At 36.3% G+C, this 15,323-nt stretch overlaps 3 protein-coding genes across 3 annotated transcripts; all 3 read right to left on the bottom strand.

Annotated features, from left to right (window-relative positions):
• Window positions 1–512: 512 nt before the first annotated feature.
• RHF2A (RING-H2 group F2A) lies at window positions 513–4,994 on the bottom strand. The gene is made up of 9 exons (XM_011091975.3): window positions 4,631–4,994; window positions 3,562–3,730; window positions 3,436–3,482; window positions 2,423–2,485; window positions 2,219–2,327; window positions 1,720–2,111; window positions 1,526–1,633; window positions 900–1,276; window positions 513–741 (listed from the first exon to the last, which is right to left on the bottom strand). The coding sequence occupies exons 2-8, from the start codon at window positions 3,709–3,711 to the stop codon at window positions 946–948; spliced, it is 1,200 nt and encodes a 399-aa protein (XP_011090277.1). The 5' UTR covers window positions 3,712–3,730; window positions 4,631–4,994; the 3' UTR covers window positions 513–741; window positions 900–945.
• A 971-nt stretch (window positions 4,995–5,965) lies between these two features.
• On the bottom strand, window positions 5,966–6,827 carry LOC105170991 (uncharacterized). Its single transcript, XM_011091974.3, has one exon. It carries the CDS (start codon window positions 6,693–6,695, stop codon window positions 6,132–6,134), a length of 564 nt encoding a protein of 187 aa, XP_011090276.1. The 5' UTR covers window positions 6,696–6,827; the 3' UTR covers window positions 5,966–6,131.
• Window positions 6,828–9,554: 2,727 nt separating this feature from the next.
• On the bottom strand, window positions 9,555–14,904 carry TPR7 (Tetratricopeptide repeat (TPR)-like superfamily protein). The gene is made up of 11 exons (XM_011091973.3): window positions 14,492–14,904; window positions 13,922–14,152; window positions 13,418–13,474; window positions 13,171–13,299; window positions 12,632–12,709; window positions 12,451–12,521; window positions 12,218–12,267; window positions 11,918–12,113; window positions 10,773–11,460; window positions 10,214–10,357; window positions 9,555–10,018 (listed from the first exon to the last, which is right to left on the bottom strand). The coding sequence occupies exons 1-11, from the start codon at window positions 14,585–14,587 to the stop codon at window positions 9,872–9,874; spliced, it is 1,887 nt and encodes a 628-aa protein (XP_011090275.1). The 5' UTR covers window positions 14,588–14,904; the 3' UTR covers window positions 9,555–9,871.
• Window positions 14,905–15,323: the final 419 nt, after the last annotated feature.

Genomic DNA, 15,323 nt, shown 5'->3' with positions numbered 1-15,323 from the left:
TTTAATAGTTATGGGCTATAATTTCCATATTCGTAATATGAAATGAGGTTAATTTCATATCTTCAATGTATTTTTCATTATTGACATCTCTTTGTGCAGGAATTCGTTGAGATGATGAATAAATTTACACCCTTCTGATATTACATCTCATGGTACCATATTTTTTTATCAAACAATTATTATAATGAGCTAATCATCTTGATGTAAATTGCATGCCTTCATCTTGATGCGTAGGGTAATATAGCAGAAAATAAAGCAAACTTCACCAGATAATAATCTTAACCAATCAAGCACTCACTTAGTGTATGTGTTGACAAGTTGTTCGGAGTGTACCTGATTTTAGTGTCATTTGCACTGCACATGCAGTCTGTGCAGTGCAGAGAATGCATAAAATCAGAGGAGCATCCGCAAGAAATCAATGCAACATGCCGCAGCACATCAATTGGCCGGTTTGAGTTCGACTGCCTGTTTTCATTTTGATATTTTCATTTTGATTAATATCGTAGGGGTCATGCACAAGTTCAACATACATCCATAAATAGTTAGGAGTTACAGATCAAAATTTACAACTAATGTGTCGTTTATACATGGGTTCCAAAGTCCGATAGAGGATTATTTTCCTTTTATTGCAGCAAATTCTGACTTCTCGTACAATAAGGTTAATGAGTATTTAAGGAGACATAAGCCTGACGAGAGACAGCATTGTCAAAAGAGCATCAACTTCAGAAAGATGTGGTTCACCTGGAAAAGATAGATTAGCACAGCATCAACAACAGGCAGAAAAATGATAATACTATAGTTGGAATTACCAAGACTTGGAGACTCGTAATGCTGTGGATAGATTTTGATCTTGAAACAACATAGTATCAAATGAACCCTTACTTTAGAGAATGACTCACCAAGAAAAGGAAGCCTATGCACTCAATGAAATTGCTGAATCGACACTTAGTTTGATGCAGGACCAGCAGGGCATGGAGCTCGTGAGTCATCCTCGTTGAGTGAAGGCCTGCCACCCATCACTATGGTCTGTTGATCGGTAGCATCTGGAGTTCTGCTATCTCCTGAATTACTTGATGCAGTAGGTGTGTCTGCTCTACCATCTTCTGCTATTTCAAGATGATCCATCATGCGAGATACAGTAGCAATTCCTTGAGGGGGAGTCATATTTGGGTCAACCTCTCGACGAACTTCAGTTGGGGGTTCAGGTGTTGAACTGTTGCGAGCGAACAATCTCTCCTTCCACCCTCTTGTGCTCTTGGTTATTGACTCTTTGTATCTGAAAAGAGAGAAGGGTTTATTGCACATACTTGTCGAACAAAATTTTATAGCATCTCCCCAAGTAAAGATGTCCTGAGTTCCAACTTTTGTTGAATCCACAGGCTACATTTTCCCAATAATCATTTTCTTGCCTTTTTCCTCTTCTGTCTTCTGCTTTTAATGAAGTTGGCAGCAACAAGGAAAAGAATATGGTCCGAAAGTAACAAACTTGAAGGCAAACAAGATAAGGGGAAAGGTCTACTTGTACCTTGTTGACAATGCACTAAGGCGAGATTTCAGAGACTCTGAGAATGACTGGAGATCTGATGGTCCAGCTCTATCTTGACTACTAGGGGAAGTCTGGGCAGGTGACCTCCTAGAAAAACAAAATAAGAACATGATGAACAACCAGAAAATATTTTAAAGGTAAAGTGACTAAAAATAACCGGTAAATACAAAAACCTATTGCTCGAGGATGTTCCCTGTTGATATGTCCCCGGGCTCGACCCTGAGGCTGTAGTGGTAAGCTGATCAGCTTGGGCTGAAGAGGGCCGTGTGATAAACTGTGCAGAATCTTCTCCAACAGTAATAAATGGAGAATTTGGGGCAGCTATCATAACTGCAGGAGGGGGCCCAGTGCCATCCCTCTGAGCAACAGAAGAAGCGGACGACGTAGTAGAAGTTCCATTAGGATGAGTGGAGAACACCAAAAAATGAGGACGGCCTTGAGCAGAAGATCTGCTCCTCTGGCCTTCCCTCCTAGCAAGCTGACGAGCCCTTCCCATTGCAGCGGCAGCAGCTAAGTGCTGAATAATGCGCTCTTCAAGTTCAGATTCACTTGCACTAACTGGCAACTGACAAGAATGCAAATTTATCTTATGTTAGGAAGGTCCGGTCTAGCCATTCAACAAAAAAGTTATTACAAGTCAGAAGTAGAAAAGTATAAGAGGGAGAAACGAACATGCTGCAACTCAAAGTCTCCCAAGGTTGGATGATGAAATATAGTTGTATTTCTAGGTGGATTCATACGCACATTCCTCTCATGCTCCACCGCTTCAAGCAACTCCTGGCTGCAAAGCAGGTGCACAGTAAGAGCAACTGCAGAAAAAAAAATTGCAAGAAGACCTAAGGTACAGTTAAACAGGGGCAAGCTGAATTGGTATACCCGCTTGGATCCTTCAAACTGATGGGTTGCCAACACATTGGGCACTGGGAGCTTCTCTGGCACCTACAGATGTATTTTATTGTTATGACCAATTTCTAGTGACACACAGTAAGATGGGGGAAAAGAAAAAGAATATCTCCATGCAATAAAAGTTCAAACCCCTTTGAAATACTAGTTCTTGATCTGGTAAAAAATAAAATGGCAAATGATAAATGTAGCAATTTCTTGGCCATGTGTATGTTAAGTTGCTTTCAGCATAGGAGATTATCAAGGTATCTCAGATCCATGTATCTCCTCTTTTGTCTCAAGAGAAATCTTCTTCAACCAAAAGGATTTGAAATTGCAAAATAAATATGATAAGAGAAAATTATTGCTGTTGAAATTAGCAACATATGAGAAAATAATTATGCCCAGATATGCCAAAACAGATCCTATAACATGATAGAGGATTTTGAAAATAGTTATTGTCTGGACTTCTCATGAAGTACAGGCTACATAATATCTTAAAGCAGCTTATGTGTTCATGTTGTGCCCACTCAAGATTCAGAAGGTTTGCAAAATTAAGCTATAATATTTTGGCATATTTTGAGTTGCTAGCTGCCTTTCTTTCTTCTTTTTCTTTTTTTTTTTTTGGCTTTATTGGAAACCTAGAGAAACAATGATTTGCCTTTAAATGCAATCTGTCTTCCCCTCTCATATGATAAACCAGCAAGTTATTCTCTTGAGCAGAGTTCTTGAAGCTCTTCTCCAATTACACCGAAAAACACCAGAATGTTATAGGTCAATTCAGAAAATACAACCTGAAACAATGAAATATACATTCCTTGCATCTGGAAAACTAAATGGTCCGTTTAACATAAGAATGTAATTGTTCAACACAAGTAGTCAACCGAAAATAGAAATGCGCATAAAATTTCCCTGGATACGAAAAATCACCAGCCATCATAAAACCAACAAGACAAAATAATAAGGCCAAGATAAAATTTTTGGGTAAGGGAAGTGAAGTTTTGTACCATTCAAGGATGCATTGAAGGTGAAACTCGTGCTTGCAAGTAGTCAACTGTGATGAAATAAACTTAATCAGTTGACATACGTTAATCTCAATCCACAACAATCATATTGATAACCCCCATACATACCGTCGAAGGATCACTATCACAAAAAGCTTCAAGGCATATACTGCAAGCATCGTCACATGCTTCTTGAATTCCTCCCTCCACGAAAGCTGCAGCAGAAGTCAAATGGTTCTCACAGACCTTTCCCTCTTGAGCCACCTTTTCCTCTTCCATCTCTCACACAAATTGAAACCTTTATTCAGAAAAAGAAAAGATCCACAGAAAATATTATTTACATAAAAAGAATTGCAGGTACACGACTAATTCACATTTTGCAGAAGAAAAAGTACACAGAATAGCATAATAACAGTGCTCGAGCAAGAATAGAATAAATCGAGCCACATTATGCACCATCAAGGTGGAAAAGGAATAGAAGGACAAAAATCCAACAGACAATCAACACCAAACTCACCATAAAAAGCAACCAATCATGTAGTTCAAATGCAGGAAAGGAGATAGAATCAAACTATTAGGAAATACCAATTCAAATTAGTTCAGGAAAGCCAACTAACAAACTGCATTTGTCTCTATGAGCTGGTGTCCAGAAAAATCACTTTTTAATAGGAATTCACTGTCTAATTTAAGTGTAACTAGTCTTCAGCATCCAGTTTCAAAGATTCCCAAAATACCGGTAAAAAAATTCAATGAACTCATTGAATTTCCCATGCTATATCTAAAGAGAGCATCCAATTTTTGTTTTCTTAAAAGAAAAAAATCCATAAAACCGCCATAGTGGTTCAGACCCAACCCAATCAACAAATTGACGGAAAAAGCAGAACCGAGGTTCAGTTACTACAGTGTTGAGCATTCGTCAAACGAAGAAAGAAATTCCCATTCGTCAAACAAAGATTTCAAGAACACTGATTCCAGGTACCCAATTCAAAGTCTACTCCTAAAATCACACGCACAGAAAGAAACAAAGAATTAACAACCCCCCCCCCCCCCCCACACACACACAAAATGACTTCTCTTTTTATATTTGAATACCGTGTTTGAACAAAAAAGTACACAAACCCTAACCCACAAGAATTCGGAAAAACAAAAAACTCCAACCCATCAAATTTACAAGGCCAAGAACACAAACAAAAATTACCTCAAAGAAAAAAGATTCTTCTTCTGGGCCTGCAGTATAACCAAGAAAACTGAGCCAATCTAAGAGCAGATCAAAGCTCCACAGTGATGAAAGAAACGATTTGGAACACAGAAAAGGGTGAGAAAAGCGGATTAGGGTATAGATTGATGGAGAATTTAGAGGGGGGTGGGGGGGAGAAAAGTAAGAATGAGGAGAAGGGTTGTAGACTTTTCTTTTTGTTGGTTTTGGGAGAATTATTTCAATCTGTTTCCCTTTTCTTTTTTTTTAACTTTTTTGGCGGTGGGATGAATCAGAATGTATACAAATGACAAAAGAGTAGTAGTCTATAGAGACAGTAGACTCAACTCTCTCAGCCCCACACACAACAACACTCACATCTGCTCTCTCTCTCTCTCTCTCTCTCTCTCTCTGTGGCACAGATTTTGGGGCATAAAACAAGTAGTAGTAACCTAAACTAATTGCTTTGTTTTCCACTACCCTCTGCACTACTAACACCTGCCATCACTCCCATTCCTCATCTTTTTCCCAACTCAATTTTCATTCAAAGTTTTGGGTGAATAATTATATTTGAATTGCCTCTACAGAAATTTACACTTTTTCTCAAAGAAAATATATTTATATATACATAATTACATTTATATTTTACTTAAAAATTCTTCATTACATATGTCCTTCTTTCATCAGAATTGGTCAAAAAACATAAAAAAAATTATATGAATATCCAATTTACCCATCATTCAATATTTTTTAATAATATTTGTATACTTATAAGGGATACGTAAAATCATAAAAGTAAAATTATGATCTTCAAAATTAGTCAAAAAGTAAATCCAATCTATGTAAAGTCAAAAAAACAAATAATGGTGTTTTATCGCTATTTTACATTACATGCTCTGTTTTTCCGCTATTTTAAGTTTTTAACAAATTGTTGTTTTAAGTTTAACCAACGCTTCAAAAGGTCAGGAGTTAAAATAAAGAAATATTTGAAAAAATATTAAAAGAAATTTGAGAGTGAGTAACATAAATAAACTATTGGAAATATTAATCCATAAAATTTATTTTAAAAATTATAACATATGTATATAGAATTATATTTAATAATTTAAAAATAACATTTTAGTTAGTCCACCATAAAAGTTGGATGGAAACTAACAGAATGGACTCTTATTTTTAGACAGACATTAAAATTATGAGGTATGTGTAATTTCTAAAACAACAAAAAAGTATTTATAATTATGCGAAATTTCAAGAGGAGTGGTTGTAATTTGTCGTTTAACTAATTATCTTATGTAAAATAAGAGATTATATTCGCAAACTATTGAATGACAATACCAATAATGTTAAAATGTTTTGAATTTGAAATAAGAGCAGAACAGTTGAATTTGATTGATTTTAGGCTTAAAAATAGGAAAAAGTGAGAAAAGATTTCAAGAAATCAATTCTAAAACCCTAAATCGGAAGTAGAAAATCTCTATGTACAGTGGAAAAAATATCTGATTCATCATTGATCACCACCCTTTTGAGAATCGCTCCTCCAGAACCCGGTCCAGTAGAACCGGTCCCACATCTCATAGTCCCAGTCAACGGCGTCGTTTTCACGCCTGCAATCGTCACCGCAGACTGCCTCCTTCTCCTCGTCCTCGTCCTCGTCCTCGTCCTCCTCCTCCTCCTCCTTCTCCTCGTCCTCCTCCTCCTCCTCCTTCTCCTCGTCCTCCTCCTCCTCCTCCTCGACATCGTAATTCATATAGAATAATCTGAAGGAATTCGTTTTCCGCTGATTCTCCTTTTCATGCGACAAAAATTTGCTCTTCTTTCTGAGCAGCCTTTCTCTCTTCTTCTTCCTCCACAGTCCGGCGGGGAGGCGATATACGGCGAGGATCAGGAGGTCCACCATTCCGCATGGACAGCAGCAGCACACCGCCGCGCACTCACCCGCCGTCTCACCCATGCGGCTCCATCTCCCATTGGTACTTCCGCTTTTAGCTTCCAAACGGTGCTCCGTTGTCGTGCATGGCGTCACCGCCGTCGTCAGCAGTGGTTGCAGCCGCGCCGCTCCTCCCGTCATTGGGGCAGGTAATTTTCACTTATTTACAACAAGAGAAAGAAAGAGAATCAAGTAGACCCCTGATCCTGAACCGTAACCCAACACACAAGAGAGGTTATTGGGAAAACAGTAGAAAAGGTAAGAGAAAACACTAATTCCAGAGGAAAATTGCTTTGTTCATACGGCTTTTATTTCATATATAAGCGTGTTAATCGTGTCCGCCAAACACGGTCTTCGAGAAGGATTAGAAGAGCTTCGTTTAATTCAAATAGAACACATTAGTACTTGTAAATAAACAAATAACTTGTTACAACCTACACGTTTAGTTACTTGTTATTTTCTTAGGGCCTATTTGCTTGCTTAAAATATATATTTTATTAACTTACGGTGACGTAATATAATTCATTCTTACAATTTAAAAAAAATTTCTTTATTTTATCGAAAAGATTTACTCCCTTTCTTCATATTTAATACTAAGTTTTATCGAACTTAGAGTTAAAATAAAAAATATTTCTGTTTAAATTAATGGCCTCATATAGGGAAGTGTTCTGCAAAAATTTCTATTTTTTAGAGAAGTGAATTTTGTGAAAAAAGTTGAAAGTTGTAGTAGAATTAAAAGTGAGTAGTGTTTGTAAAAAACGTAAAAAGCAGACAAAAACCTAATTATATAGTGTTTGGAAAAAAGTTACTTCTAAAACAGACTTTATGGGTTAAAGACTATTTTATCTTCATTTATTAAAAAGATACTATTTTTTGTTAATATTTGTATTTATTGGTTGTCAATAATAATTATTTTTTTATAGAAAATAATAAATTTTATTTTGATTAGTATATTTCGTATTTGTTTTTTTTTTCTGAAATATTAATAGAAAAAATAAATATTTAATTTAATAATGCTCCCACTAAGTAATATAATTGTTGACTCATACACAATAGTTAAACTTGCATGAATGCAAAAAATATTTATTAATTAATTATGGACATTTAATTTATGTTTTCTAATGATAAAGGAATAATATGATTAGATAATATAGCAAATAAAATATAAAAATATTTATATGTAAAAATATAAATTTGATTATTGTTAAATTATTCAAATTATTTAAAAATTACAACATCAACTTTAAATATAAAATTTTTAAAGTAAATTAAAATCGGCAAAGTTGAATTAACAATATTTTATTGAGGGTAATGTAGTAAAAAATAAAATTGAATTTATTTACAAAAAGGTTAAAACAGCTAGAAGCACCCCCAATAGCTTTTGACTTAAAAGTATTTTTCTTAACAGTTTTAGAAGCAAAAACTGACATTTTACATATCTCAAAAGTATTTTTTTGAAGTGAGAAGGTGAAACACTTTTTTTAAGCTCACGTAAAAATTAAAATAATTATCATGTAATATTTTTTCAAAAAAATCTATAGATATTGGGGTAATCATCTCCGTAGCATTGGTGAAACTAAAAAATTCAGAGGTACGAGGACCTCGGCCTCTGTTTACCCCGAAAACAAGCATTCAGTGCTTCGTGTGAACGACGCCCGCCACTGTTTTGGGCTCATCCCATGCGGGCGGCGGAGTCGGTGAGGAATGCTACCTGGTTGATCCTGCCAGTAGTCATATGTTTGTCTCAAAGATTAAGCCATGCATGAGTAAGTATGGACTAATTCAGACTGTGAAACTGCGAATGACTCATTAAATCAGTTATGGTTTGTTTGATGGTACCTGCTACTCGGATAACCATAGTAATTCTAGAGCTTCTGGAAGGGATGCATTTATTAGATAAAAGGTCGACACGGACTATGCCCGTTGCTGCGATGATTCATGATATATTAGATTCCAAATTATTAGATCAGAAGTAGGCGCAAGATGTGAGTTGTGGAAATAAGAGGAGGCACGGAGTGGAGAAAGCAATTTTTGTAGGGAGGTGAAAGGGACAGATGACATGGTTTTCCGACGGCGTATGAAACGCTGTCACCTTTGACTTTGACTACCCCCCCTCTCTCTTTCTCTTTCAAAAGTCTAAATCTCCATTATGCCGCTGGGGATTCGGATGTTGTTACTGTAAATGACAGCTCAGCTGTTCATCCGCGTAAAGATATACTTTTTCTTTGTATGAAATATTAATAGATATTATTAGGTCAGTTGTAAAAGAGAATAAGTCGTTCTTTCAATTTTGTTGAGATATTAGTTAATTTGGTCAACGTAATTAAATGAAGATGCTACTTATTCAAATTAAGGACCAACATAAAATTGAAGAGTTCTAATTTTTATTGTGATTCGAATTTGTAATATTCAAATAGAAAAAGCAAAAAAAGAAGCGAATTTTAACCACCATAATAGTAAATTTTCAGAAAATAAATTATTCTTCTTCATTTTCCTGCTAAATATGTATGTATATCCATGCAAGAACAAGTATTGGGTCGTCGACCTCCACTTCAACCTAAAATATCACTTGCTATTTTTCTTTTTTAAGGTCTCAAGTTTAAAGTGTTAAGGGATGTGGAAAAACAAAACAATCAAAAGATAAAAGTTTATGAACTTTTCATTCTCATATTAATTTGAACATATCACAGTCCAATAATGTAATTTCGTCGACTCAATAATTACAATCAATTGTGAAAATTTAAAAATAAATAAATAAATCACGTTACATCAATACAAACACAACGCAAATTCATTCATTCGACTGCTGACATGGCATGATCCACATAATATGGTAAATACCTTCACATGCTTAATACAAGCCATGAAATGTGAATATGAAGATTAATCATCATAACATGAAGTGAATAACTTCACATACTAATGAGCAACCGTGAAATATCGAAAATAATGACTGGTATCATCTAATTTTGCATAATAACATGAATGAACTCATCAGTATAACTTCTTACGTTCAAAAAAATTCCATAAAGTAGAAGAGAGCCATTCAACACCCATTCATTGTGTGAATTGAGTACAAAAGGAGCTCCCTCAAACCAACAAATTCAACATTAGCCTCTTTATCTAATCTTACAATTATATCAGCCAAAACAAACAGGTTAAAGTACTAAGCCACCCAAAAAAACACGTCCCTCACCCACCGCCTTCACATTCTCATTACTATCAACAGCTATTAACCTCCAAACATTTAGTTATGTGAAACATGTCTAACGGCATGGTTCTGGGATCAAGTTGCTTTTATTAACATCCCGATCTATCTACTGACCAATGAAGCCAAGCCGATGAAGGATGACTGCTAAAAGGAGCATAAGTATGGCCAACACCATGCCAGGTTTTCCCAGTAGCCAATTCTTTGTCTTCCTGGCACCTTCTACACCGCGTTGAATCCTATCAGCCCATCTCATCTACAACCATATATTACCCATGATCAGAGAGAATGAAAGGGGAAAAAATAGGAGCCTATTCATAGAGAATTGTGCCTATACTTTGATTTCCTTTTAATCTATCTGATGCATCAACACATCAGGTTATGAGTAGAGGAGACGGTGAAAGGGATTAGGGATCAGGAACGTAACAGATTAACCCTTTTTAATACATACCATTGTGTCTAAAGCATCGGGAGACATAGATGACATGGCCTGTTGAGCTCTCTCCGCATCTTCACGTGAAAGCTTGAACCCAAATTGCTCACTCATGTTTGCCATCATTTCAGGGCTCATATTTTTCATCATTGAAGTGAACATCTGTGAATTTCAAAAAAGAACAACACAATCAGAACCAGAATGTTAAACACCTTTTCAAGCAAGGTAAGAAAGCAATGACAAATGGTTTATTCTAAGCACATAAGGAATAAGGATATAACTCTCAAAATGATGCTAACATCTATTATCGCGCACATGTTTCTCGTATAAGGCTCGAATGCTATCACAGTATATTGAAACAGATCTTATTCAGAAGAAGCAAATCAAGTTTCAAACAAGATCTGTTAACCCAAAAAAAAAGTTTGGAACAAGAACACAAAAATTTCAGTTAATGGTTCTCTGATCAGTTCAAAACAATTTGTGCAATATTTTAAACCAATTGCAGTTTATTACAAACATACTCTTAGCTGAGAAAGAGGACAAAAGAATTTGTGCAAAAAACAATTAATCGAGAAACCTGTCGCATAGTTGGATCTTTCAATTGGTTTCTCATTTGTTCTTGTATATCAGCAGTGGAGTTTAAGAAACTTGGTTGAGGAGAACTTCTTGAATTCAGACTCTGAGAGGTACTACTTTCACCAACATCGCTGCCATTCATATTCAAATTTTCTCGAGTATTAAAGTCATCTGATCTTAATCCTTTGGAATAAGAAGTTGTGGTTGATGGTGCTCTTTCCTGTCCTCTCAGGGAGGATGCAATCTCAAACATTTTTTGACGTTCTTCAGGTGACATCTTACTCATCATATCAGTTGCCATCTTAAGCATGTCAGGTGACATGTTTGGTGGAACTGACCCAGGAGTAGTATGAAAACCTGCTGATGATGATGCGGCCTCATTCCCTTTCAAAGAGGATGCCATCTCAAACATCTTTTGAAGATCTTCTGGTGACATTTTCCCAATCATGTCACTTGCAGTCTTGAGCATGTCGGGTGATAGGTCTGAAGGAATTGATCCAGGACTGAAACCGGAACCGCTTTTTGAGGAGGAAGCTAGTTCAAACATCCTTTTAAGTTCTTCAGGAGACATCTTGCCAATTGCGTTTGAGGCAGTCTTCAGCATATCTGGAGATATACCTTCTATTTTTCCACCACTTATAGCAGACAAGGTTTCAGGATCGGTGCGGGAAATAAAGTTCTGGAAGGATCTACACCATAGAAGCAAACAAAATACAATAAACTCCACTAAACTTGGTGCTTATCAACTGCTGATAAAAGAGCAGTTGAATGCTGCAGCAGATTAGCCACAGAAAGAGATGGTAAAGAAGAGAAGGCAGTAAACAAAGACAAGCATGCAAATGCTAAAGAAGACTGCGTAATCGAGCATTCAGAAATACATTATTCTCACCATACTGTTCAAACTTAAAAGTATGTGTAAGGACCCAAACAATCTTATATCATATACAAGAGATATTACATATGCACAAGTCATCATTCATTTATCATCCTCCCCTAGATTTTTCTCATCTGCAATAGTCTAGATGCATATCTCACTAAACAAACAGTAAATGCTAACAAAGATTTAGCTTAATAATGCAGAAAAACCAATCCTTTTAACTTGTACATGAAAAATAAAAGATAAGAATTTCATCAACAACAACAAACCTGATAGATTCTGGGTCATCTTTTAGAGCCTCCAAATAGTCATTATTTGTTGACTGAGGCTCCCTAATGTTAGCAGTCTGACTTGTACTGGGTTGACTGGATTTTTGAGGGGGAGTTGCAGAATATCCTGATATTGAACTCTCGTGGTTGTCAGATGACGCAGAGGCTTCATCAGTTATTTCTTCGATAACCAAACCTAAAACAAGAAGTAAAGGTGGTTACACATAAAATTAAACAATTCAAGTTGTAGGGAGGATCGACCGAAACACAATAAACAAAACTGGCCCTGAAACAGCATACCTCTTGAAGGACGCCGACCTCCTTCTTTGATCAACCTTTCCTCGACATCCCTACGTATAAGTAAATAAGCCGTATTTGGAATCCATTTCATAATTGCTCAATAAAATCAACAAAGACAAAACCTAAAAGAGGCCAGAACCTGACCAAGGAGAAGGAGAGGGAATAACAGCCTAAGAACATGCTATATAATACTTGAATACCGTGGGAACTGCTTGATACAGAAAAGTCAGTACCTTAATACATCTGTAATAGTTTCATCTCCAGGAGAAACTTCATGTGCTTTACTCAAGTCAGACACTGCATCCTGCAAATTTTCCATGTGACAAAAAGATCTTCAACTATGGTTTGATAACAGTAGAAGCTGAAACAACTTTTGCCAACAATATGAAGTGAAATTAGAAGACATTTACTTACCCCAAGTTGGCCCATTTCCTTATATGCTTGACCCCTTCGGTAGAGAGCTTTAACATTCTTTGCGTCATATGCCAAAACCTGCAGTATAAGAAAGTTGTAGTTTACATTTTAAATACTCACTCAATACCTATGTTCATCAGTGCACATTATAGTGAAAGATGCGGATACTCTATGAGTTAACTTAAGAAATTAAGAATATTGACCGTGTAGCAAGCTTCTTATGAGCAAACTGCTACTTAGTCAATGAGAAACATGAACCGAGTAGTCAGCAATATCAAGGCCTAGATCTAGTAATCACTTTCCAGAGGCACCAGAATTTTCTGTTTGAAACTTAATTGTGTAAAAAAAAAAAGATAGTACAAATTATTCCATTTTCAAAGCATCCATAATTGGCCTAGGGACAAAATGAAAAAGGCAGTAGCAGCTTAGGTCTATGGTGATTGAACTGAAGCACCATGGTTTAACCAAAGCATCACAAGTTTAACCACTTTGAAGAGAAAGAATTTCCTGAGATATAGAAAACACAGAAGTATCTTTACCTCCGTGCCTTCTCTGATACACTCATCATACTGCTTGGTCTTCAAGTAACATGACATCATATTAAGAGAGCATGCCAAAAGGAGATTTCTGCCCTTTGAGGTGGGAACATCTTTAAGGTTGTTCTTTGCCTAATATCACAAAAAGATAAACTAAGATCATAGAAGCTAATTGCAAAAGCACCTCCAAAATGAGAAAATAAATATCTCGGGCAACAAACCATGAAGATAAGCACCCAACAAAACTTACACGCATATATTTCTCCAAGGCACTTTGGTACTGTCCTTGACTGTGAAGTTCATTCCCCTGGTATCAATCAACTCAAGTAAATCAGTATACAGTAACGCAAGCAAAATACAAGTGAACTTTTGACATTCAGGTGTGCACAATGTATAAGTTTTATAGACTGGTGTATCTACATGCTCTAATTTCAGTTAAGGTGCATGCAACATTCACAGAGATACTATAGGACTTCTCAGGCTTTTTACTCATCCCAGGCAAATAAAGGGGTACAAGAGCAATGGCATTGCCTTCCATACCAGAAACCCAGAAGTTCAAATTAAGCCGAAACAAGAAGAAAAAGTAAGAGAAACAAAGCCTGATGTTCCAAAGCAGACAACCATACAGCAGTAAAGATAGGAAATTCCCAATATTAGTCAGGTTCAACTCAATAGGTTACTAGAGAAATGGAATAGAAGAAAGGAGATTTTTGATACATCTATAGATCAAGACTTCTTGTCATTGATGAGTTACCTGCTTCTTCAGCATCTCAGCTGCATTAATCTCATAAGACACCTGGGCATCCATCCGGGCACGCATGGCAGCTAGTTCTTGAGGTGAAGCTTTTGCCATCTTCTCACCAATCTCAGCCATATCCTCAGGACGAGTATGCTTCAATTGCTCAGCAGCAAGCTTGAAGTCTTCAGGTCTAAAGTTCTGCATACTTTCAGTAGCCATCCTCATCAACTCTGGGTTTGACATCATCTGAGAAGTAAGTTGCAACCACAAGTCAGAAACTCGTTAATGGATCTAAATTACCCATTACAATAATGATCACTAGAGCGCCAGTACACCCCAAGATAAAAATCTCCTCCGAGGGATTCACAGATTAGGCAACCAATAGAAGATTCCCACTTTGTTTCACGCGACAAAACAAACTGGTGGGTGCTTTAGATTCTAAGCAATTCCACAAGAAATCACACACCCAATTCGTCTGAATAGAAGATTCATAAAATTCACTCGCGAAACCCATAACGCACACACGAAAAAGAGAAAAGGAAAAGCGAATTGAAGAACTGGCCTTTGATCAAACACCACAAGTACCTGCTGCTGTATCCGAGCCAATTCAGCCGGCGACATGCGACTCATCTGCTCCTGAGCCATCCTAATCATCTCCGGATCCATCATTCCGTTAAACATTCTCCTAATTCCTCCGCTGAAACCCTTCAACCAGACCAACAATCGCAGACAAAAAAAGGCGGAAATCCGACCTAAATATTGGAAATTCTTCCTTATACAATCACAAGCAGACAAGTCCTCGAATTTGGGATTTTTCCGATTCTTGTTCGGTTTACCTGAAAGAACAAACAGAAATTGCAAATTCGAAAGATCTAGTGCGGCAAGTCAATAACTGTTCCTTCGGAAACCCAGATAATTTCTTGAGAGAATGGAAGAATATTATAGATACAGGAAGAAGAGTAATGTGTATATATGTGGAACGCGGAGTATAGAATAGAATATGATAAAAATAGAGTCTTTATTGGTTGAACGCCCACCAGACCAGAAAAGGAGACCGTGAGACCGAATATGCTTCCTTCCCTTCTTCCAAATTCACTTCTCCCCACTATTTCCGGATTTTTAAATTATAAATTTAAATTCTTGTGATTATTAATTTATTTTGATAATAATTCTTGTCGATTATAAAGTATTTGAAAAATGTTGATAGTTGATATATGAATTCTCATAGTCAAATTGAAATTTATGATATAATTTTAAATAATTCTCTTTAAATAAATTAGTACTTGGAATTTGTGATATTTTATAACTACAAATTATTATATTCATGTATATATATTTGGATTTTCCTTTAAACTGCATTGGATATGCAAATCATGTGTATAATATTGTGTAATAAAGTTCTTTTCTTTTTTCTTTT

Source organism: Sesamum indicum, linkage group LG9 (genome assembly GCF_026168435.1).
Source record: "Sesamum indicum cultivar Baizhima isolate 11 linkage group LG9, ASM2616843v1, whole genome shotgun sequence".
Taxonomy (NCBI): Eukaryota; Viridiplantae; Streptophyta; class Magnoliopsida; order Lamiales; family Pedaliaceae; genus Sesamum; species Sesamum indicum.
This window is presented reverse-complemented; position numbering and strand designations above follow the sequence as displayed.